The sequence below is a fragment of the Pongo abelii genome, chromosome 22 (assembly GCF_028885655.2).
Source record: "Pongo abelii isolate AG06213 chromosome 22, NHGRI_mPonAbe1-v2.0_pri, whole genome shotgun sequence".
Lineage (NCBI taxonomy): Eukaryota > Metazoa > Chordata > Mammalia > Primates > Hominidae > Pongo > Pongo abelii.
Window position 1 is genome coordinate 47,734,018 of NC_072007.2, and position 24,803 is coordinate 47,758,820.

The 24,803-nt window shown below is 35.7% G+C and overlaps 1 protein-coding gene across 18 annotated transcripts in view; it reads left to right on the forward strand.

Moving 5' to 3' along the window:
• Positions 1-24,803, forward strand: part of DYRK1A (dual specificity tyrosine phosphorylation regulated kinase 1A) — a 148,853-nt gene that overhangs the window by 46,480 nt on the left and 77,570 nt on the right. For 14 of the 18 annotated variants that reach the window (XM_063720897.1, XM_063720896.1, XM_024239411.3 and 11 more), the window contains one exon: positions 7,723-7,808. The exons of 1 other annotated variant lie outside the window; for it this stretch is intronic. In XM_063720897.1, coding sequence (XP_063576967.1) covers positions 7,799-7,808 — 10 coding nt within the window. In that variant the 5' untranslated portion in view covers positions 7,723-7,798. Of the gene's footprint in view, positions 1-7,722; positions 7,809-9,197; positions 9,291-24,803 lie in introns of those variants that run through there. 3 more of the 18 variants (XM_054542504.2, XM_054542515.2, XM_054542513.2) reach the window with 1 other exon arrangement.

A 24,803-nucleotide genomic window follows, 5' to 3' on the forward strand; every position in this document is an offset into this window, starting at 1 on the left:
GGTTCAAGTGACTAAAGTGAGCATGGAGAGGAATGGAAAGGCATGAGGCACTTCGAAAATGGATAGGATTTAGTAAGACCATTTAGAATAGATAAAGTCAGCAGCTTCTAATGAAATTACTGAAAGAATGGTGGTGAGGGAATAGAGATGGGAAGTTCAAGTGGATAACGTGGTGCAGGAATGTGATGAGGACTTGTAGGCACAGAGAATGGAGGCAGGGATGTGGCACTGTAGGCAGCCACCCAGCAGCTTGTTAGACTAGATATTGAGTGAGAAGTTTGAGTGGAGAAGAGAGTTTGAAGTATTAGTTTGGAGTAAACCATTGAAAATACTTCTTTTGCAGGGAAAGATGTATAGCGAAATGAGTGAAGGGGTCAGGGGATAGAACCAGAGGTCACATCTGAGGTTAGGGCTAAATGTGAAAGAGACATGGATTATTTGGAGGATAGCTAGTGTTGTGAAATACAAGAACATACATTTTAAGAGTTTTTAAGGGGGTGGCATTTGTCTGTAAACTCCACAAAAGTGTGGGAGGGAAAGTAAGTAAAACTGAACTCACTTTACTACTTTTAGTAATAGACTCATTGGAAGAAAATGTAAGCTATTCATGCAGTGTGTGTTTTTGATTATTTCTGGGCCTTGTTATTTTTCTGTGTTTCTGAGATGCAAGGATTATGTAAAGGCAATGATTTATAAAATGATATATAATTACATATGTATAAAAGTACATATAACCAACTAAGTATATGTATGCATGCACTCATGCAAATCAATTATATATTAACATTTTATATATAAATTATATATGTGTGTATATATTGTATTATAGAACATCCTGTGTGGAAAAGTTGGTGCTGTCGGAAGGGAGAGAGAGCAAGGCAGTTTTCCAGTGCATTTCTTATAAGCTAGTTATGAGAAGGGTTTGCAGGTTGCTGATCAACATATTCTTTCTAAATGTCTTCTGTCTGATAGATACTGCTTTGTTAGGGCATATATACATAAATGAGATTACCTTAGATGTTCAGGTTAGTGAGGGAAACGTTACAGTAGATAGCACTAAGCGCTGGATCTCAGCTTTGATTTCCAGAGCACCTAGAGGGTCATTGGGCCACCTCTTTTAAGTTCCTCTTAAGATCTAGAATTGATTTGAATAATAGAAAGTTTGAGTACATTTTGTGTAGGTGACAGAAAAGAACATCCTTAAGCATAGCAGTTAAAGGACTTGTCTTCATGGCTCTTGGTGTTTTCTTCACACCGCTTTGCTCTTAGTTCCTGTCAGCAGAGGGGAAGAAGCAGGCTCTAAGATTCAAATTCATGCTAGTGAAAATTAGAAACAAGCCACATACCCTCAATAGGTGTTTGCTTAAAATGCATTTACATCCTTGCAGTGGAGTACTGTGCACCTGGTAAAATGATGATGCAAATATAAATTGTTGATATAAAGATATATATGTATATATACATATTTTTAAGGAGCAGAGATTCCAACACCAAATTTTGGGTGGTGAAATTTTATTAGGTTGGTGCAAAGGTAATACAGTTTTTGCTCTTGGGAGATTGGGCTGATGGTGACACCCGTTAACCAAGACTGAGAATACAGAAAGGAGAAGTGGATTTTTTCCCTGTTTTTTCCTGCTGTTTGCTCCCTTTTTGAGTAGGGGAAATGGTAGATTCAGTTTAATATGGCCAAAAGCAGTGGCTTAGTTAGTCAGATTTGAATATCTCTCCTCCATTAGTCGCGTGTGACTTGGGATGGTTTCACTTCACCTCTCTGTGCCTTAGTTTTCTCACCTGGACAATGGGAATGATAGTGGTACTTACTTTTTGTGATTATGGGGTTTAGTGGTTTAAAGTAGAAAATTTATACCAGTGCCCATTAAAGATAAGTCATCTCATGCAGTGAAACATAACTGGGACTTTCGAGCTCAGTTCACTGAGGTCTTCTGGGCCTGGAACAAGCCCGTTTTATAAAAGTTGGCTTTACTTACTACATACTAAAGTAGTTCTTAATGTAGACTTTAAACCAACTGTCTTAGAAATGAGCCTTTGGAACCTAGGTCTGCATGTGATAGGGGTACTTTCTAGTGTCTACTTGATAGAGCAGTCACTTTCTAGTAGTGGCAGTTAGGTTCCCGAAAAGCTCTGTGGTCTGAGAACTCATTTTTGAAAATTATCTATTCACAAGAGAATAGATAAACAGTTGATAGACTTGAAGGTCATACAAACCTGTGCAAATCATTGTAAATGTAGGACAGCAAGCAAAATAGAATATCAGTGGTAGTTTACATATTTTGAATTAGTAACAGGGTACCAGTACTATTACTTTACACTTACTGATGATAACTTACCCCCAGAAACTTGTGTTTCTCCCCTTCAGTTTTAGAAATGATGTGTTACTGCATTATGTATTGTTGCAGGTAATGTGTATATGAGGCGTTTCCCTCCTGTTTTCCTCTATTTGTTGGTGTGTCCAAATACTCAGTGCCTGATTTTGTCTTTCAGGCCCAGATGTGGTCTCAGAGATACTGAGTCGATGGTCGAGATAGCCAAAATTTGGGGCAAAACTCATTTGATCTGCTCAGCTTTTAGTTCTTAAACCTTCTCCCTAGTTCTTTTCACATAATTGCATGAGAAAGCACATGCTTCTAGCCTCTTTAACACAAATTTCAGCTATTCCACTTCCAAAATGCCATTGGAGTAGTATAATCCAGCACCCATGTTTATAATCCCACATATTCTTTGACCTTGACCAAGGTTTTAATGCAAAATTAACTCATCTGCTGTTGGTTTTTACCTTCTTTTCAGTTTGTCTCCTTTAATATATATATGTTTTTCTTTCTTTTTGAGACAGGATCTCACTCTGTTGCCCAGGCTGGAGTGCCGTGGCATGATCAGGGCTCACTGCAGCCTTGACTTCCTGGAATCGGGTGATCCTCCCATGTTAGCCTCCTTATTAGCTGGGACTACAGGCTGCACCACCACACCCAACCAAGTTTTTTATTTTTTGGGGTAGAGATGGGGTTTTGCCATGTTGCCCAGGCTGGTCTCCAACTCCTGGGCTCAAGCGATCTACCTCCCTCTGCCTCCCAAAGTTCTGGGATTACAGGCATGGGCTACTGTGCCCGGCCTAAAATGTTTTTGGTAAAGGGAAAATATAGCAATCTGTTAAATGCTGGAATCAAAATTTTTCTACCAGATGAACTTTTGGGGAAATTTAGTATTCTATTCTAAATTAAATGCCTTTTTCAAGTAATTACTGCTAATGAGCTCTTGTTTTTTCGTGTTTAGGGTGGTTGATGCAGAGTAGTGCATATGGGGCTAAAATCAGACTTAGACACTTGGGGGTTCTTGCATCTCTGTATTTTCTCACAACTATTTCAGTGATTCTTAATGAGTGGCATCTTGGCATAGTGAACTTTTAATGTGGGACCATAGTTCACAAACTGTGACCTTAGGCCAGTTAATCCTTCTGACCCTTGCTTTCCCTGTTGATGAAATGGAAGTAACACTACCTACTTGTAGGGCTGTTAGGAGGTCAAATGTGTCAACGTCTATAAAATGCCTTAGCCGAGTGGTTGGTGCATAGATAGTAAGTGTTCCACAAATGTTCATTTCCCTGTAGTTTTACTAACCATTTTGGTGCAATATTATATTCTTTATGAAGTCTTGTGTTTTGGCCTTTTTTTTTTTTTTTTTTTTTTAAAAAGACTGTGACTGTTTTCTAGGGTTTTGAGGGGAGTGATAAATGTTCTAGGTTTTTAGGATTTCACTTGAAATCCTCCTATATAATTGCTTTTTCTCTGTAATGCTGCTTGATCATCTTATTGGAAATAAGAGATTTTTTTTCTTGTGTGTTAGGCATCAAAACTGTGATACTTCTATTTTCCCTTTGTTTGACTCCTTTGCTATTATAATTCTAGGAAATTATTTCTAAAATTGCTATATGGAAAAAGTACTTTCTTCTGTCACTTGTTTAATTCGTTAGTGTAAATGAGCCAAAGTTTATAAGAGAATGTTAGTTAACAGTGTATAAATTTTAGATAATGACATAAGTTTAATTTATGGAATCTAATTTTAGATCTAGTTTTTCTTGATTTCTATTTTGTAGCTTTTCTGTTGCTTATTTTTAATGGGCATCTTCTGAGCTATCTTTTTAGATCACAGTGTGCACTGTATTTTATCTTTTCATATGGGCTAAATTTTGTAAATTGTGAAATATGTGAGCATTTATATAACATAGAAAATGAATTAATAAAAAACAACTTGGTATTTTCTTCCAGCTTAAGAAATGAGGTAGTACTTAACTAGTACTTTTGAAGCTCCTTGTATCATACTGATTTTTTTCATCTGCTACTTGTAATACTTCATACTACTTTAGTTATTTTGAAATTAGATATAATTTTTAGTTTGGTGTCATGACAAAACATTGTCACATTAGAGAACATATTGCACCTGCCATTTAGTTTATTAGTTCCTGGGTTAATCTGAACTTGCCTGTCATGCTGATGCATTCATTTCAGTCCCAGTCTTACATTCTGGATCTCTGTTTATTAGTGTGTGTGTATATATATATATATATATATATATATATATATATATATTTTGGAGACAGAATTTCCCTCTTGTTGCCCAGGCTGGAGTGCAATGGTACGATCTCGGTTCACTGCAGCCTCTGCCTCCTGAGTTCAAGCAGTTCTCCTGCCTCAGCCTCCCGAATAGCTGGGATTACAGGGATGCGCCACCACGCCCAGCTAATTTTTTTTGTATTTTTAGTGGAGATGGGGTTTCTCCATGTTGATTAGGCTGGTCTTGAACTCCCAACCTCAGGTGATATGCCCACCTCGGTCTCCCAAAGTGCTGGGATTACAGGTGTGAGCCACTGCTCCCGGCCTTGTATTTTTTATTTTTATTTTCTGTTTTTTTTTTTTTTTTTTTTTTTTTTTTAACAAATCTTAGTGTATCAGTGCTTTTAATTAGGTGACTTGATTTCTCCCCCACCCCTGCCTGTGGGATACAGACACCAAGAGACTAAGCTCAGTACCTCCCTGAGTATACCATGTGTTTAACAGCCTGTGGAAATTGTCCTGTCCCTGAAGATATGCTGTAGATTAATTTTATGCAGTGATTTTAAGACAACTAAAAAAATGGTTTGTAAGTTTAACTTCAAAAAACCATGTAAGCTCAGTTCCTGGATTGTTCGTAGACCATCACGTTGCCTTTGGCAAACTGAGCTAGAACATAACTGTAAAAGATTTGAGGATCATGAGAGGTTCCTGTGGTAAAGAGAGATGTTTGTCATTAGCATTTGATTGTTACTCCATAGTTTGTGAATGGCTCCATTTGTGGGGCAAATGATGAAAAATATACTCTATATTTTTCTCAAAAAAATGAAAATATGACTGTCTAGATTTTTAAGCTTCTTTAAGAAGAAAATCATATCTGTAGCTTATCTGCAAAGCACATTTGGTGTGTGGAATTATCTGCTTATTGTCATATAAAAACTCTGACCTCGTATTAACATTTTTGTTTTTGAAAAGTAACTAGCCTGAAGGAAGGATATATGGAATAATCACTAGAGTCCTTATTTAAAGTAATCCAAGGTCAAGATTTCTGGAGTTTCTTGTTACTTAGCATATGATGGTTTGGTTGCTATATAAGTCAGCAGAAAATTATGTAACTCATAAGAGATACTTTAGGTGGCCTTTCAAATGAGTAATGATTAATGGATAATGTTTCAAAAAGGTATCAGAAATTCTGATGTGTATTTCTTACCTTTAAATTTTTAAAATAGTAATGAAATAATTTAATCTCTAACAATTTTTAATAAAGAATACTGTTGATAATTGATTCTACTTTCTTATAAAGAACTTTTGTGTCAGTAATATCTACTTCTATCGAAATTGGCGAGGTGTAAGTAGCATCGTAACATTTTCTGGGTGAAGAATATGATGTTGAGAGCCTAAAGGATTTGATTATATAGTTCATAGCTAGAGATTGAATTTATATTTTCTTTCCCCATAGTTCATGTCATAATTTTAAAGACTGACCATTTTAGGGGAAAAGTTATTAGAAAATGATGTTCTTTGAGTAAAGATAATCTTGATTCAGTAATTTTTACAAATAAAGGTATTCTGATGCAGCACTCTAGTGTTCATTCATCCGTCTAGTCATACACCCCCCACAATATGATACCAGCTGGTTGTAGGTCTAGTGTTTAATGTACTACCGTAACAGGCATTTGAATTGGAATGGTAGTTCTTCAGGAATGGCATCTGGAATATAGGCAGAGATTTCAGACACAATTCCTAATTTAAAAATAACTCATATTGTCTCTGAGGTTCTTTTCCAGTGAAGTGTTTAGTATTGCTGCTATTTGGAGTACAAAGTTGGAGCTTTTAAAGAACCTGGGAGTTCAAAAGTATAAGGAGAAATAAATGAAAAGCAGAAATATTTTGAGGCAATAAGTATAGACTCAAATCTATATTATGACCCACTTGTAGCACCACTTGGAATTCTACCAATAAGAGATTTATTTGGGCAAACTATAATGGTTGCTGGAAATTGCAAATCTTAGTGTGGATTATTTTAGTCCAGTTGGTTTCCTTCTTTCGCTTACCTGAAATGAACTATACTGAGGCAATAGGAGCTTTGTATAGTAATTTAGGAGTGTAAAACAGCTTAGGGAAAAAGATTATTAAGCAGGATGATTGGGATGACATCATGTGAAATTTAGGAATTGGAAGCATTGGGAATTGAGAGGGTGCTAACAAAGGAAAACAGCTTATTTTAGAATTTGTCTGGAGGATGTAGAATTGAAGAAGTTTTGGTATTTCTTCTGCAGCGGCCCCAGTGCCCTTGACCAGGAACATCTCTTGGAGTCAGTAGTTTTCGTGAGGCTGGCATAGGAACTTGGCCAACATATCTAACATTGTTCTATTTAAAATATTCCTTGAATTAAATTCCACAGTATCAATTTAAAACATAAATTTTTCACTCAACTCCTTTAGAAGTTAGATTTTAACCTGTACTTGTCTTTACCTCTTCTGCTGATTATCAGTTGACAACACTGAGATTACTTTCATTTTCCTGTAAGTCATTATAAATTTTTCTGGTGGTCAACCATGAGTTATCAGTGGAAGCAATAAGTAGGAAGTACTGTAAAAGAATTACAATAAAATAAGAGAAACCACTTGGAGAGCAAGAGGGCTTGTGGACTTAGGGGAGCAGTTGTGAGAAATGTCTCAGAACTTAATTTACAAATAACATTGGTAGATTGACATGTTGTCTTTCTTATAAAGTAACTTTCATTACCTCTGTCTTAATAGTAAACTACTATGAAAGTGAATTTGTGTTCATCTTGATTTGTGAACTGATGAAAATTACAAAATGTGGAGTTTTTTCCCCAGATAAATTAAATAGTGGAATATTCAGGTTTATTTGATACCTAGAAAATACCTGAAATTTTCCGTGGTAGTCGGCACATTTTGAAACTGTTTTTCTTTTCTCTGACAATTGAATATATTTTATATATAGTTGATTTTGATTATCGAAGACTAAGGAAAATTTATTTTAAGTAAGTTTAAATGTTAGAAAATGAATTTTGCAAATTTGAAGTAATTTTATTCTGTATGTTTTGGGATTGTAGTTATGTTAGATATTCCTCAATTGGGGTAATTGTCTTGCATCATTATCTCTTATCATAATCTGTTTTTCTTCACACAGTGTTATAGTTTTGCCGCTGGACTCTTCCCTCCCTTCCCCCACCCCATCAGGATGATATGAGACTTGAAAGAAGACGATGCATACAGGTGACTCAAGTTTTGAAATACAGTAAAACTCTGGCTAAGAGAATGTGGGAATCGATGGTCTATTTTGAATGGGGGAGCTTTCTGATAAATAGCAGTTAGTGGGGGGAATTGTAGATCAGTAAATGCAAAGGTAGTTGGGCTATTTGTTAAACTTACTTTTGAACTCAGATTGATAATCAGTGATTTATAGTGGTGTTATTACAAATACAGCATAGTAATTGCTAGCATTTAGGCTTTTCAAGAGCTAATATTTTGGTGGGAATTGGAATAATTCTGTTAATGTAAATAACACAGTCACCTTTATGGTTGAATGCATGTCTCCCCCAGAACTCTATTAGAATATGGCAAATCTTTTATGGGAGTAGATGTTAGTAGGATATCATCAAAAAGACTGACAAATTAAGGATATTATACCCATACATATGGTTTCTTAAAAAGATATGCTCTGGGATTTCGTTTATTTTTTCCTTGTTCCCAATATCCCTGCCTCCCATTTCCTTCCTTCCCACCCTCCCCCTCTTATCCTTTTGTCATTTGTATTTTTATACAGAAGAAGCAGTGTGAAGGCATTTTTGAAAGAATATTTTTTGATTGCTCTATAATTAATTGAGGTGATCTTTTACATGGGAAACTGGAGGCTATTCCATACGTGGCTATGTTCAAATTCCTGAAAATGTAGTGCAGCTAATGTATAAAGTGTTAATAACTTTTGAACTTAAATGTTCTTAAATTAGACATATTATAAGGCATTTTGTTGAACTAAGTGACTTAACATTTGAAACTCTGTCAGAGAGTCTTATCTGATTATATTTATAAACTGTTTGAAAATGTGATTGCTAACTGGAAAAGAAATATTTATATAAATTTTGAATTGATACCTAACAGATGCCTAATTATATCATTGGTGTAGTTTTTGTGATTGGTTTTTATTTTTGGCGATCTGGGTTTTGTCTAGGGGAAAAATAATCATTTTATGATTTTAAGATTTTAAAAAAATGTTTTGGTGTACCATTTTGTATGAAGAAATGTGCTTGAATATATTTATAAATTAAATTAGAGATTATATAATACTTTATGTTCATGTAGAAGTCACCATTTTAAGACCGATGTTAATTCTTGTTTACGTCAAAGGTGATTGAGCAATCATCTCTGTTACGCATCTATCATGCATGCACACAGGCTTGCACATGTATGTTTGCCTGTACATATCAGAGGTATGCCAGGTGCACATTCTGGCTGAGTTGCTCGCTGATTGTTAAAAGCAACGTGATGCTGAAGCTGAATATCACCATCATAGAAAAACAAATAGGCATATTTACAGAAACATTTTTAGAATTTTATGCACATTTTTTTGTTGTCAGATTTTATAAGTTTGACCTTTTGGTGCAGGAACTATTTCTCAGCATTGTCAGCTCCTGGATTGCTCCTTGGGCGCTATACTGCACATTGGCTATACCAAGTAGATGCTCACTTTCGACTGAGGTCAGTAGAGGAACAAAGTATTTTTGGGGTATCTCATAGATTTATCTATGAATATTACTGATTTTGGAGGTTTTCTCTCATGAAATTTTGGAGTTGCAGTTTCTATTTATCCTCACAAGACATGGAGGGTTTCCAAATAGCTCTTTTTCTTGAAAGGCTTATGGTCTCAATGGAATGAAATAACTAATGAGTAAATACAGTTTATAGTTATCTAGTTAATTTTATGAATGCTAGAACACAAGAAAATTCTACAGATTAGATTTATGATAAAATCCAATCTCTTATTCAGCCTTGTATTCTTTAAAAATTATCAGCATTTATTGGCTTACAGAGGAAAAAACCCAGGAAAGAAGATCTAGCTGTCTAATAAATATATTAGCTGTTGGTGTATTCCCTTTTTAATAGTTTGAAAGTTAATAATTGTTTTTGAACATAAAATTAACAGCTTTCAGAATCATCATTAATTAATGTAGCAGTTTGGTCTTGTATTACTATGCACACATTTATTCGACTGATAGAATTTCAACACATTAAAACTCATGAGTAGATGTTCACCGAAAGTTGTTTCTAGAGAATGCTTACTCACATTTGAAAGCAAGTGGTCTGCTTTCTCCGAGCCTTGTTTTTACCCTCTGGCATTGTTCATGGTACTGGCTTTGTTATGTTGGTTAGATGTGGTAACTTACTCTCACCTTTTCCTTGATGAGGCACAGGTTCAGGGATGCTGGAAAGGACACTGAAGTAGGCCTTGGCTGATGGGCCTTTCAGAAGTAAACACTTAAGAGTAGGTTTTCAGAGTAACTTTGTGAGGTGATGGATATGTTAATTGGCTTGATTATGGTGATCATTTCATTTTGTATATGTGTATCAAAACATCATGTTGTACACCTTAATATATATACAATTTTTATTTTCCAGTTATAACTCAATAAAGCTGGTGGGAGGAGAGAAAAAAAAGTTTCACTGAACACTAGGCCAAAGTCAGACTTTGATGTATTTAGTTCATGTGTCTTTAGGTGTTCCTGTACTTACTTAATTTGGGAATCTTTTTGCATGTTTTAAAATACATTTAGAACATGAATGAGGTACATTTGGATTTAACAAATGATTTGTTAACAAACATTTATTTGGTGAGCATTTGCTTTGTACCAGGTACTATTATAGGTGCTCTGCTTACAAGGATCCCTGAGCTTATGGATAACAAATAAATGAGGCAGTGGAGGTTTTTGATAAAGTTTTAAGACTCAGCTATTGAATTCAAGGCATGCAGAGAGAAAGTAGAGAGCACTGTCTGGGTAATGACATTGACAGTAATGACTTTACCTGTAGGCAGAGGTTACCAAAATCTCTGCATCCCATTCTTCTCTTCTGAGCTCCACACTCAGGTAACTGCTTCCTGGATGCCTCTCCCGCATATTCCCTCCTCCTTCCCCATTCAGTCCTGTTAGTAATGAGTAACACCATTCTACCCTAACAACATCATTTGGGGAACCTAGCAACGGCTCTTTGCCCTTTTGAATCACAAGTAACCAAATTCAGTTTAAGGTGTAGAATCACTTCTGAGATTAGATTTGGAAAAAGTACTGCCTCAGAGATTACCACGTATATGAACATAAAGACTTTTATATAAAGAAACCTGTGTAAACCAGCATTTCTTCAGTTTATTTGATTAAGGGACCTCCCCTCCCTTTTATTTTTGATTTATACCTATTAATAACATCCTGTGGACCATGATTTGGGAAAATCATGTTGGAAATAGAAGTGGCTGCCATTCTTTGTTTTGTTGAAATGAACTTCTTTAACAACTAAAATTTTTTAAACAATAGTGATATACTAGTCACTTTTAAATGTGGAATAGTTCCAAAGCATACAGAGCTATCACTTTTTGAGGATGAATAAACATGGAAATTTATTTTTAAATGTGCTGATTTGTTCATATTGTCTATGTCATAATTCTTATGCATACACTATATATATATATATACACTCATATATATGAATTTAAGTACTTAAAACCATTTGTGGCAGAGTTTTAATTTTAGATTCTCTTAACTCATTTTAAAATGTGAATTTTGTAGGACAAAATTTTCCTATTTCCAGTGATCACAAATGGGGTGTATGCATTATACAAGAGTTAGAAATCAGATCTGTAAATTACAAAACCCCAACTTTTAAAATCCCATCATATGTGGGATACACTGGGAGAATGAAAGGGCATGTACATTGTAATATTTAGGAAGCTGTCGCCAGTTTGCCTCCCCTTGGAATTGTTCTTCTGGTGGTCGTGTGTGTCTGATCTTTTTCTTTGTCTGTGTCTCCTTCTCTAGCTCTCGTTCATGTCTCAACCCAAGCAGTTTGACTTTTTTCTTACTGATTCAATACATTTATTTTTCTAGTAAGTTAAAAAGATAGTGGATTTGCTTTTGCACTCATGTTTTTACTTCTTGTTTATTAGATAATACAGAATCACTGAAAGAATTCTGAAATGTGTAAATATATATAGATAAGTATAAGGAAACATATCCCAAGTTTTAGTGTCCTCTACAGTGTGGCACATTCCCTTCCAGTTTTTTTTTCATACCATTTTTTAACTAATTGAGATCATTTTGAATATTCAGGATGATGTGGTTGGGTAAGATCCATTTTATACTCGTATTGACTAACATATCATAAATGTTGCCCTACATCATCAAAAGCTAACCATAGTGATCTGCTGTTACTTTGAACTTGGAGCATATCCAGGGTACTCAGAATGCTTTTGAAGATAATTACTTTAGATATTTATTTTACAGTATGCTTATTTCCTAGTTAAGTTAGGTATTTCTTATTTTTAGGCATTAAGTTGTTTTTTAAAGCACTAATACCTGTGTATAGTATTTGGCTGTAAAATTATTTTCTTGTAATTGATTCCTAGGAGTCATAATGTTTGAAAACTTTTCAGGCTCTTGATGCAACTTTTCAGAAAGCTGTTTGGTAATATGTACCACTCTGTACATTACAAGAATGTCTCTTAATTTATGTTTCTCAGCATTGAGTATTATAGTTAAAATAAATCTTCAACAGGCAAAAAGAAGAATCTCTTATTTTGGAACAAATAAAGTAGTATTGTATATTTGGTGGAGGAAATATTAGTGCTTTAGAAATGCATAAAGTAAAAAGAGACAGCCACTGCCCTTTTCCTAATAGTTTGGAGTCTGTCTTTCTAGCAAGTGGTTTTTGTTTAATACGTTTATGGCATTTGCACATGTTGTTTACCAGTTTTATGTCCAGCTAGTCCGATAGTTCCTGAAGGTCAGGGGGTTAAGGCTTATCCTCTTTGTGTGCCCTGTGACTGTCTGGCAGGATTTCTGGGACACAGGAAGTGCTCAGCAAATGCAAAAAGAATAATTTTTGCCATCCTAGTGGCATTTTTAATGCCTAAAAATAAGTATATTAATGCTTGCTTTAATACATTTCTTCAAGTGGTTTTAAGAGTTCCTTATTATTTTCCATTTCTTTTTATGTTTCATAGTTTTATTTATGTTTCTAAGTGGAAACAATTAATAATGATTACATTATGTATGTGTCATATGAAAGAGCATTTGATATTTATAGAAAAAATGGGAAATCTGAGGTAAGCCACATTGTAAAATTGAATTTTTTACCTTAGTGTGTCTATTTAAGACCCAGGTAAAAGAAAATACATTTATATTCATGATTTTGGATTTTAGGTATACTTACTAAGTGTACCTTGAAAGAATGTCTAAGTTCTAGGAAGATGACAACAGAACATAGTTTTAAAATTTTCCTATTTTCCTCTAGAAGAGACAGAGTAACTAGCTCAGCAAAACCAAAATGTCACATTCAGCATCTGCAAGACTGGGTGAACAGTATCCCCACTGACTCACATACAAGTAAGTAGGTGAGAGTGAATGTTTGATAGCAAGACCTGTGTGGTATCAGCATTTGTGCAGAAGGAGGCATGAGGGTGTCTGATGGACCCGAGAATAGGAGAACCGCAAGATAATCAACAGAAGACCCACTGCAGCGAGAGACTTGCGGAAATTATGTTTGAGAAGAGCAGCTGGAACTGGAGATAGATTTGAGTTCCCTGGAGGACACAATAAGTTCTGAAGAGGGGGGTTAGAGTCATCTGGTCCCTATGAACTCTCAAAACCAGTTTAAGCTCCATTCCCAGTCAAAGTCCTACACCAAGGAGACACTGCCGGGAATAGAATCCACATTAAACAAGATGGAGACAATGAGGGCAAAGGAAAAAATGTCAGATGAAAGTGGGAGAAGATAAAAGCACAGGAGATCTTATTCATGAGTCTATATTTTGGGATCCTTCATGAAAACGGAAGAGAACTCTTATTGAAGTCAGAAAAGCTACTGCAGTTTCCCCAAAGTTTTTTATTTTACATAAAAACGAGCAGTGGACAGGGATTATAGTCAAAATCCCCACAGAGTTTTTATAAGAGGAAAGCGTAAGGAGCAGAATATTATTACTGCAGACGATGAAAGCATGCCAGAAAGAAATGTCCACAAAATAAATGAAACTATAACTGGTTTCAAAATAAACCCAGAGAAATTTAGAAAATGATACAAATACTAAAGCACAATGATACAAATACTAAAGTAAATCTGAATAAGGAAAAATTAGAAAAGTGGTGATAACCCAGGAAAGAGAAGTAAAAGATAATTTAAAAAATGAAGCCTAAACAGAGTGAAAAACACAATATAAAATTTCTCAAAAAACTGTTTAAGATGAATAACTGGCTGGGTGCAGTGGCTCACGCCTGTAATCTCAGCACTTTGGGGAGGCCAAGGCGGGCAGATCATGAGGTCAGGAGATCGAGACCATCCTGGCTAACATGGTGAAACCCCGTCTCTACTAAAAATACAAAAAAAAAAAAAAAAAAAAAAAAAAAAAAAAAAAAAATTAGCCAGGCGTGGTGGTGGGCACCTGTAGTCCCAGCTACTTGGGAGGCTGAGGCAGGACAATGGCATGAACCTGGGAGGCAGAGCTTGCAGTGAGCCGAGATAGCGCCACTGCACTCCAACTTGGGCGACAGAGCGAGACTCCTCCTCAAAAAAAAAAAAAAAAAAAAAAAAAAAAAAGATGAATAACCAAGAAGAAACGAAGAAAAATGAAGCATTCCAGAGAAAGCGACAGTTATTAAAGACAGGCAAGGAAGTTTCAACATACAAATAACAGGAGGCTCTGAAGAAGAACTAAAGCAATGAAACTTAACAGATAATAACAATATAACTCAAGAAAATTTGTTGAAATTTGCTTCGCAGATTTTTTTTAAGAGATAGAGTCTTGCTGTGTTGCCTAAGCTGGAATGCCATGTGGCATAGGCATGGCTCACTTGAACACAAGCCTTGAACTCCTGGGCTAAAGCTATCCTCCTGCCTCAGCCTCCCAAGTAGCTAGGACTACAGGCATGTGCTGTCACACCTGGCTAACTTCTTTATTTTTATTTCTGTAGAGATGTGGTCTTGCTATGTTCCCTAGGCTGGTTTTGAACTGCTGAAGACCAGCCTCAAGTGATTCTTCCACCTTAACCTCCCAAAGTGCTGGGATTACAGGTGTGAGTCACCATCTTGGCCTTTACTCACTCTTCAGTCTGCTTTTAAAATTCAAACATTCTCCAGTATCAATATTCTTCTATAGTGCTGTTTTAAATGACTAATCAGTATTCTGTGAATTAGTTATTGTTTGACGGTTCCCCATTTTTGTTAATTAGTTCATGAACAATGTTTAAGTGGATACTATTATGGCGTTTTTTTGTTTGTTTTTTTATTTATTGCCTTAGGTTCAATTCCTAGAAGTTGGAATTGTTAAGGTGAGGCATATGGACATTTTAAAGCCTTTTGATACATTATTTTCAAATACCTTATTAAAGTACAGTTTATGCTTCTACCAGCTACACATCAGAATTTTTCCTACACCCTAGGATCCTAGATATTTTAAAATGTTTGCCAATTCCATAGACAAAACATAACTCAATATTTACATTTACATTTGCTTGAATATTAGACCGAGTATGTTTTTTGGGGGGTTTGTTACTCATGTTTTTTGTGAGTTTCCTTTTATCATTCTTTGTTGATACTTCTTTTGGGTTTTAATTTTTTTTTCTTAATTTACCAAAGTTTCTCATTGAACCCTTACTAGATGCCAATAACTATTCTAAATTATTTACAGGTATTAACTTATTTACTCCTAATGATAACTCTGGTACAGGTACTGTGATTGACCCAGAGAGATGTTCGATAGCCTGCCCCAGGTCACACAGCTAGTAAGGGTTGGAGCTGGGGAGCAAATCCAGGCCTGTGAGTCCCTCCTCTTAATGATCATGCTTTTGATTTTAGGGATACTTACTGTTACTTATTGCTGGTACATTTTCCAGTTTGCATTTGCCTTTTGTTCATGATGTCATTTTATACAAGAGCTTTAACTTTTTGTATGGGAGAACTAAGTTTTATTTATTAGTGTAATGCCTCAAACATAACAGATTCTCAAATCTATGTGTTGAACAAATGAGAATGAACCCATCAGCAGTCTGTTGATGGTGATGACCTTTTATGTAGTGTAATATGTATCTCCTTTTAAAGGGATTCCCAGGGCTTTATAAATGATTTACTCTTTGGTTTTTATTAGGCACAGTAAGCTTATCTGTATTAGCTCTTCTGGAAAGTTTTTTAGATGTAATCACTGCTTTTAAAAGGAACATGTGTTCTTAAGCAAATAGGAGTTGTGAAGAATGTATTTATTGATAATGATTTGAATTGTAGATTCAAAGTGAAATGAAATAATTTCACTCTAGGAATAATTTGATGGGATTTGTTTTTTGTATTTTTAGAAAATTATAGATTTGGCCATTGTTTAAAAAGTTTTGAATAAATTTTAGCTTAGTGTAACAAGATTTTTTGATAGGAAAACTAAAACTACAAAACTTGATATAAAAAGTTATCATTGCTTAAGATTTGGATAGTGTAGATCAACTCCTCAAAAGGTGAAATTTAAGATTTTACTTTTCTTGAATTCCTGACCTCAGGTTATCCTCCGCCTTGGCCTCCCAAAGTGCGGGGATTACAGGTATGAGCCACCGTGCCCAACCAAGATTTTACTTTTCTTTAAGCACTCTTTCTCCTCTTTTCTCTGGTGGTGAATACCAGGCTACTTAACGGTGCCTTCTTAGTTTGGCCTCTGTATTCCTTACTTTAGTCTTTTAAAAAAGTGTAGAGATCCATATTGCTAATGGATATACATTAGAGAGAAACCCAAATAAGTTCATTTTAATTTTTATAAACCGTCCACAAAATATACTCCATGGAATCAGATACTCAAAAAGATACTCAAGATGTAAATATTTATGTTGTTAACACAAATCCAGGTCTGCTTTGTATAAAGTTACCAAAGCTTAAAAAACATTGTTGAGTGCTTGCTGTTTTTGTAACCTACTGGTTGCAGCCAGCTCTTTCCTCTCCTACTGCTGGTAGTAGTATTTTCAGGCCATTTGTATTAGTCTGTTCTTGCACTGCTATAAAGGAATACCTAAGACTGGGTCATTTATGAAGAAAAGAGTTTTAATTGGTACACGGTTCCACAGGCTATACATGAAGCATGGCTAGGGAGGCCTCAGGAAACTTAGAGTCATGGTAGAGAGTGAAGGGGAAGCAGGCATGTCTTACGTAGCCCCAGCAGGAGGAAAAGAGAGAAGCGGGAGTGCTACACACTTCTAGACAACCAGATCTCGCGAGAACGAACTCACCATCGTGAGAACAGCAAGGGGGAGGTGTGCCCCTGTGATCCACTCACCTCTCAAGAGGCCTCTCCTCCAACATTGAGAATTGCAACTTGACGTGAGATTTGTGTGGGGACACATATCCAAAACATAATCACCATGCTTAGCCGATATTGTTAAATTCAGACTTATTCTTTTATATTAAGCATTAATCAGTGAATTTACATGCTTATGTTAATAAAATTTAATCCATTCTGGAAGTAAAAGAATGAAATGTCAGTTTTCCTTTTCCTCGTTTCCATTTACAGGGGTAACCCCTTTTACTATTTTCCATTTTAAAATTCTTCTCTTGGTTGCCTCCATGATTTTTAATACATTAGTATGTTTGTAGCTGTGTTTTACTATTTTAAAAAACTATTGGAAAATGAAACCAGATAGCTCTCAGTGCTACCTCTTTTCCAGCCAGTTTCTCCCGATCCTCTTTTAAAGTTTTTCTGTTGATTATTATTAAAATTTTATAAAACTAATTTAAACCTCATTCTTGGTCATCAGTTTTAGACAGTTTCTCTTGATTTCTCAAGATTTGAAATGAGAGCTTTAGAGCCGTTCGCATTTCTTTTTACCTCACAGCTGTTACCCACCAGACAGTTACTTCCAGCTTGTATATAGGTATATTCACTTACACATCTTTCTTTCACTGAATTGAATTCTTTATTTTTGTCTTAGAATCTTCTGAATATTGAAAACAGAAAACTATACTGGAAGAACATAGTGTATTAAGACTCATGGTGAGGGAGATGTGATACTGTGTCACTAAGGTCGTTCCAGTCATAGGAGAAATGTTACCACTGGATTGAGGTCTGGTACATTTTAAAAGATGATTTAATTCTATGATACGTGTTCAGCTTGCACTAGGATAGTTTTTACTTTCACCTTTGTTCCATGCACCGCACAAATATCTGGGAACCCTTATTGCCCAACTCAAGAGCCGGAGTCTTCTGTCATCATTTTGCCTGTCTCCTAAGTGAGAGGACTGAGTGCAGACTTGGTGTTTGTGGGTGAGGCATGTGGACTGACAGGCAGGCTTCAGTTTATTTAGCGAGTGTGAGCCCTGGCAGAAGATTCTCTTTCTCTGCTTGCCAGGTTGAGGAGGCCTCATTAAGCAGTTTGAACTTGTGGTTTTGGCGTGTCTAGTCCTGGTGCAGGTGGCTTGGTATCCTCACAGGCATTTCTTTGGCCTCAACCTTGGGGTGACTGTTGACTTCTGTTTGAGCGGCTGGAACTCAGTAGGTTCAGTGGAGTAGGTATTTCTTTATAGAGCCACTGGCGGAGGCTGATCATGCGGCAGATAGTTGTTTAGTATCAAGCCAGTCTCTCCCCTTCTTTCTACTCCAGTTTTTCTTTACCACCCAGAATGGCATCTGCCACTTCTGCTCTGGTTCCTGGTCCCAGCTTTCAGCTCTAGATATTTTTGACATTCCTTAAATTATTGGTATGAGCCCAGTTGCCTTTTCTTTTAGAAAACTGACAAAATCTTTGGTTCGCTGGTATGTCTCCATCCCATGCTTTATTTTATTTTGTGATCTTTCTCTGCTTGTTTCTGTGGATGATATAGAGGAATATAGAGGATAAGAACAATATGTTTACTGTATCCAGTGTTTTAGATTTTCTTGTTAGAAGCACCCTCCTTCCCAGCTTGGGAAAACTGAGCTGCTGGGGTGGCTGTTGGCGCCTTCGCTTGCTGTTAGTTTTAAAGGATTGTTTTCGGTCACACTTGAATTGTAGCTATTCTTGGTTCTCTTTTTACCAATGAATTCTGGTAGTATGTTTTAAGAGCTGGGTGGCCTTCCTGGCCTTTGTAAACATTTCCTGCAATGCCTAGCTTTAATGAGCTACGAAGTTGCCCATTGGAGATGAGGCTCTATCGAAAGTCAGCACCTGTACTTCACTCCCTGCCTTTGTGACTTTGGGTTTCGACTGGGTGTTTGGAAGCACTGTTTCTTCTGTCCTTGACCTTGTTCCACATGTTTTACCCCTTACCTCCTGTGAGCAGGCACAGGGCCTTTCCTTGTCACCTGGGCTTCAGCTGCTTTGAGGATGACTACTTATCCCTTGCAGGTGCTTGCCACCAAGGTTCTTGAAAGGGAAGTTTTCGTAATGTTCATTTTTTTAAAAAGTTAGACCAACTATACCCCCTAAACTTAAGTCTGCTTGTTTTCATATGACATAGAAATTGATACAAAAATACTTTATGTAGTTTGTATAGATGAAGTTGCTTAAGAAAGATGACACTTAAACTGTACTATTTTGTTGTCTTGATAAGTATAGTACAAAAACCAGTTTTTAAACCCTAAAGTTAATTTGCAAGAAATTGATACAAAAATACTTTATGTAGTTTGTATAGATGAAGTTGCTTAAGAAAGGTGACACTTACTGTACTATTTTGTTGTCTTGATAAGTACAGTACAAAAACCAGTTTTTAAACCCTAAAGTTAATTTGCAAGAGTCTTTTTGTTTTGACAGTATACTATCTGTTATAACTTTTAGCTGAATAAAATCCTAACAAGTCAACTTTTATGTTTTCATGATACCTAAATGAGGGAGCAAAAGTATGTTTAGTGTATGACAGTATACTAAATATACTGTCTTGTATATTTAGGGAAATATACAAGACAGTTTTGTATATTTTGGGAAAGGGAGGGAGGAAGAGGATGGCACTGTTCCCCAAATGTGAGTTAGTTGATTCAGAAGAGTAAAGAATAGTCCAATAGTCCAATATTTAAAAATTTATGTCTATAATCCAGATTTAAATACCAGTTTACCTTCTGGCTTTATAAACAGTCTTAATGAGAAGTAGGGGACAAAAAAGAAGCAGGATTGCCCTTAGGTTAGAGAATAGAAATATCTACTTGGCTTAAAGTTTTTATGAAAGATGTCCAGCAAAACTATGGTGGCAGCCTCACTTTAGAGAATGAGGTATTAAAAACTTGACCAAGGTAGTCATGCCAGACTTTTGAATATTTTTCCAAATAAGATGGCTTCAAATTGAAAAATTTTATCCACTTGATGTTTTTCAAAACTATAAAGCTGCGTTCTATTTCTACCTAAAATATAGAATTGTTAGTATGGTATGATTTGTCATTTGAGATGATCTTGGCTAATACATTACTGGGCATAATAATGGCTATTACACATTGAGAGGATAGAGGCTGTTTCTGTGTCTCAAGCATCATTAACTGCAGATAAAAAAAGTTAACAGTTATTCTAAATATATTTCTTATAGGGGAGAAAATGTAATCAGTATATTGTATGTTTTAGTCTGGCGTGGTGGTGCAAGCTTGTAATCCCAGCTGCTCGGGAGGCTGAGGCAGGAGAATAGCTTGAACCCAGGAGGCGGAAGTTGCGGTGAGCCGAGATCGCGCCATTGCACTCCAGCCTGGGCAAAAGAGCAAAACTCCATCTAAAAAAAAAAAAAAGTTAATGATTAATTGTATACTTAGAAAACTTAACTTTCTTTACTAGGAATTCTAAATATATATATATTTATGTAATGAAGATTTTAGTTTAGTAAGTTAACTATTTTAAGACATGTTTAATGTTTAATTTCTGATTCTAAAAGTAGTACTTTTTGGTACTTTCCTAAACTCCATAATTTAAGTAACTTTAAAAAGAATTGATGCTAAGCTAAACATTTAAATTGAGGATTATCCCAGAGCATCTGTCACTAGGCAGATGATGTTTCCTTATGTCTCTAGTCCCCAAAGGAAAGTAGGAGTGCCAAGTTTTTAATATTTGTCCCTTTCAAGAACGGGAAAGTTTTGTGATATGAAAAATGTTTAAGAGGTGGACCAGGAAACAGTCCCTTTTGACATGGAAAATGCCCAAGCTGAGTTAGGATTGCTTTATCAATATGGAGGGAATAAGAACCTGGGAGAACAAACCAAAATATTAAAGATTCATGAGTAAGAGTATGAATGAAATTGGCTTTAAAATCTTTCCCTTTTATTTCTCTCTTACCTTTATCCTTCGGAATTAAAGGAGGCTAATGCAGGTTCCAAGTAGTTCAAAAACGTACCAAAAGTTGTCAGAAGTTTAAAGGGCTGAAATTGAGTCTTTCAGGGAATGGATTAAATACTTTGGTTTAGAGAGTGATTTTCAAACCTGTCTTAAGCCTAGACTCGTAGTGTGTAGATGATAGTATGGTGAATGATCCTGAGCTAATCTCATGAAAGCTTACATTTAAATAAATTTTCATATGGACAAGAAACCAAGAGACATTGATGTGTGACTAAAATATTGATTATTCATGGATACTGCGAGAGCTTTGCTTTTTATCTGTGGGATCTTATGCATTATGTTTCTAAAAATATAGTTTCTTTGTTTATAGGATGGGGGGGTTAATATTAGATTATTTTTAAGTTTCCTTCTAGTTTTAGAGTTATTGATCCTTTTTCTGACTTTTAGAACCTGACTTTTCCAGTCTTGGTTTCATTGGATTTTTAACGGGTTCCAGAATTCCTGAGTAGAGAGAACATGGGAAGAAATTAAGGGACAGGTGTGGGTGATGGGTGCTTAGAAATGGTGGAAAAGTGGCTTCAGGAGAAGAGAAATTGTAGTGTTAGGGATAGGACCAGCATGCTCTTCTCTTGGAATCTGATGCTTGAAATCTACTCTGTCTTAATGAAATATGCTTTACAAATGCTAGATATCTTTCTGGAGACGTTTATAGACACTCTATGAAAAAATATTTAAAAATCACGAAATTTTTCATGATGTGGAATGAATCTGTACTCTATTTAGGAGGAGATAATTGCTAGGCTAGGTGGGACAAGTTGATCTATTTTAAAATAAAATTGTATCTTTTATAAGGCACAAATGGGAACTGTGTCTCCTTGACATGTTTCAAAGCATTTCTCTGAATATGTGAGATTAAAGAAACTCTCAACCACTCAGAATTGTCAGAAACTGATGTTCTTTAAAAGTATCTTTGTAGCTCTTAGTATGTACTGACACAGTTGAAGTTTTTAATGTTTTATTCATTATTAGACATTTTGCATATGAATGTAATGTCTTTTATTTACAGTTACATCTCAACTGAACTTGGTTCCCAGATATGAGTATTATTTACTTGGTCTCAGTCTTCATGTTTTAAGCTCTATAGATTAATACTTAATTGGGTTTTATTTTAAAATTATTTTTGAAGCTATATATTAAAGTTTGTCATAATAAACCAAATGTTAGTTTTCCTCCACCTGGGAATACTTGAGACTTCAGTGAGCCACGCTTTCTGTTATGCCCACCTCTTTAGTCTTTACATTATAGAATAAAAATGCTTTGTGTGATTTCTCTAAAATGTAATGTTTGAGAATCTATTTTAATGTATAGAAAGACATTTACATAATGCTTTTGAGTAGGTGGGGAAAAAAGTTGAAATGTTGATGGCAGCATCTGTTAGAAAAACTCATATGTCTATATAGTAAAAAGTTAAAATTACAACAAATGCACTACTTTAACTGTGTTTTGCATGTTATTCCATGGGATCGCCTTTGGAGTAAAGTAGAATATGTTTCTAGTCTTTTATAGTTGCTGTTAATTTTGTTCTAAACGTGAAAGTGTTAACAGCAAGTTGAAAATGTGACAAAGCTCAATTTCATTTCTTGTTTATTGCTTGTTTTCCTATTGGACAATTGGAAGTAGCTTTGCCCTGGCAACTAAAATAGGCTATTTGCATAACCTAGTTTGATTGGCTAGCATCCTGACTAACAGTTCCAATCATATGGTGTCGGTTTAGTGGTAGGCTATGCTAATTAGCCGCTGTTGCTGGGGTTCAGGGATGGTTTCTGTGTGCTGTTCCGCTGCATTGTGTTGCCTGGTGAGAGACATTGATAAATGAGCGTTTAATGATCTGCAGCAGTTCCCACTCACTGCGGGCAGGCGGATTTTAGAAGAGAAGTGGAAATAAGGCTTTAATTGCTCTGTTAAATAACTGTAACCAAAATATGTGTATTACATTTTAGAAATTAAGTTGTATGAAATCTTTAATTAAATACTTCATAATACAAAAGGAAAATACTTTAGCTTTGTCTCTTAAAATATAACTCAGGTAGCAGCACTATGCACAGGTTTCCTAAAACTGAAATTTATCATTTTTTCCAGATCAGAAATAGTACCCTTGTAGTAAGTAGCATGCTTGATTTTTCTTATGACTTTGACCTTTTATAAAGATACATGTTTGTGTTTAATAAAATGTTGCAAGCTTTTGGGCAGAATTTATCTTGTACTGCTTGTGTAGTCTAGCAAATAAGAGCACAAACTTGAATTCCCTGTTCTTATTCTTCTGTTGAATTTGAAGATCAGGTTGTTATTCACTACCTCCTGCTATTATTACTTCTCTAATTGAAGTCAGATGTTTTAACTGTTGCTTGTACCGTTATGGTTGGTTTATGTGAAGTCTTTATGGGTACTGTCGGGTGGTAGGTTCTGTAGGAAAAAAAAATCGGTTCTTTGTTTAAGGAACATGAGGTGAAGAATAAATACATGTGATGTTAGATTAAAAATGCAAGATGACCATATGGAAAAGTGCTGTAAGGATTTATATGGAAGGGTATAGGGGAAAATATTATCTAGGCCTTTTTATGATAGGGACATGGGAAATGGATTGAGAGTCTGGGAAAGGGTTAAAGAGGAAGCCCATAGAATTTGTGTTAAGGTTTTAAATAACACTTGGGTTTCAAACAGCTGCTAGAGAGTAATAAGAAGGAAGAACATTTTAGGGTGAGGAATAGATGAGCAAAAGTAATGTTTCTGGTATTCAGTTGTCAAATGTAAGTAGTCACAGTGATCAAGGACTCCGGGGCCTTAGGTGTGTCAGTGCCCCAGCTTCCGGGCAGGCTTGTGTCATTCCCTTGAAATAAGACCTGGTGTCTTACTGTTCCAGCTAGCATCATATTTGGCTTTTTGTCACTTGGTTTTGTTGGAAGCAGGGCTCTCCACTTTTTGTGTCTGATGGTTAAAGCATAGGACTCTTTTGCCTTCTTTTGTCTCTCCCATTGGCCCTAAAGCGTTGAAACATGGATGCCAAAAATAATCCATGTGAATTTAGATGTTTGTATTAAATTTTCTATAAAGTATATCCCTTTAATTGTTCTGACCTTTATTTAAGAGCATAGTAAAATTAGACAAGCCAACTGGACAATCTTACAGACTAGTAAAGAATGAAAACCAACATTAAACCATAACATTTGATTCTTAATCACTCGTTCCCAGGCATATATACTGAACATGTATTGTAAAATAAATTTACAGAAATGCTTTATTCAACCAGTCAGAGGGGACCTAGATTCAGAATTTATAATTTAACAGAGGTGGATATGTCTTTATATAACTATATGATATGGTGGAGTATTGATTATCCATGCTGTAAGAGAGGTGGAAATTCAGAAGAGGGAGCAATTTTTGGATTGGGACTAGGAAAAGATTCTTGGTGAAAATGGTATTTCATATGGTCTTGAGGAATGGGCAGTATTTTAACGGGTGACGTTTGAAGGCTACAGGGTGTGGAAGATGCTATACCAGTTGAAGATGGGGGCCTGTTCGAAAATTGCATTTACTAAGGTAGATGGTAGAGGAGACTATGTTGTTGAGGGCCCTAAGTGGTGGATAATATAGACTTTGAAGTTTTTCTTGTAAAAAGTGGGGGATTTTTGAATTTTTTACAGCAGTGGTTCACAATGTGTTTTTTTAAAAACACATGCCCTCCATGAATGTTTGCAAGTTTCAA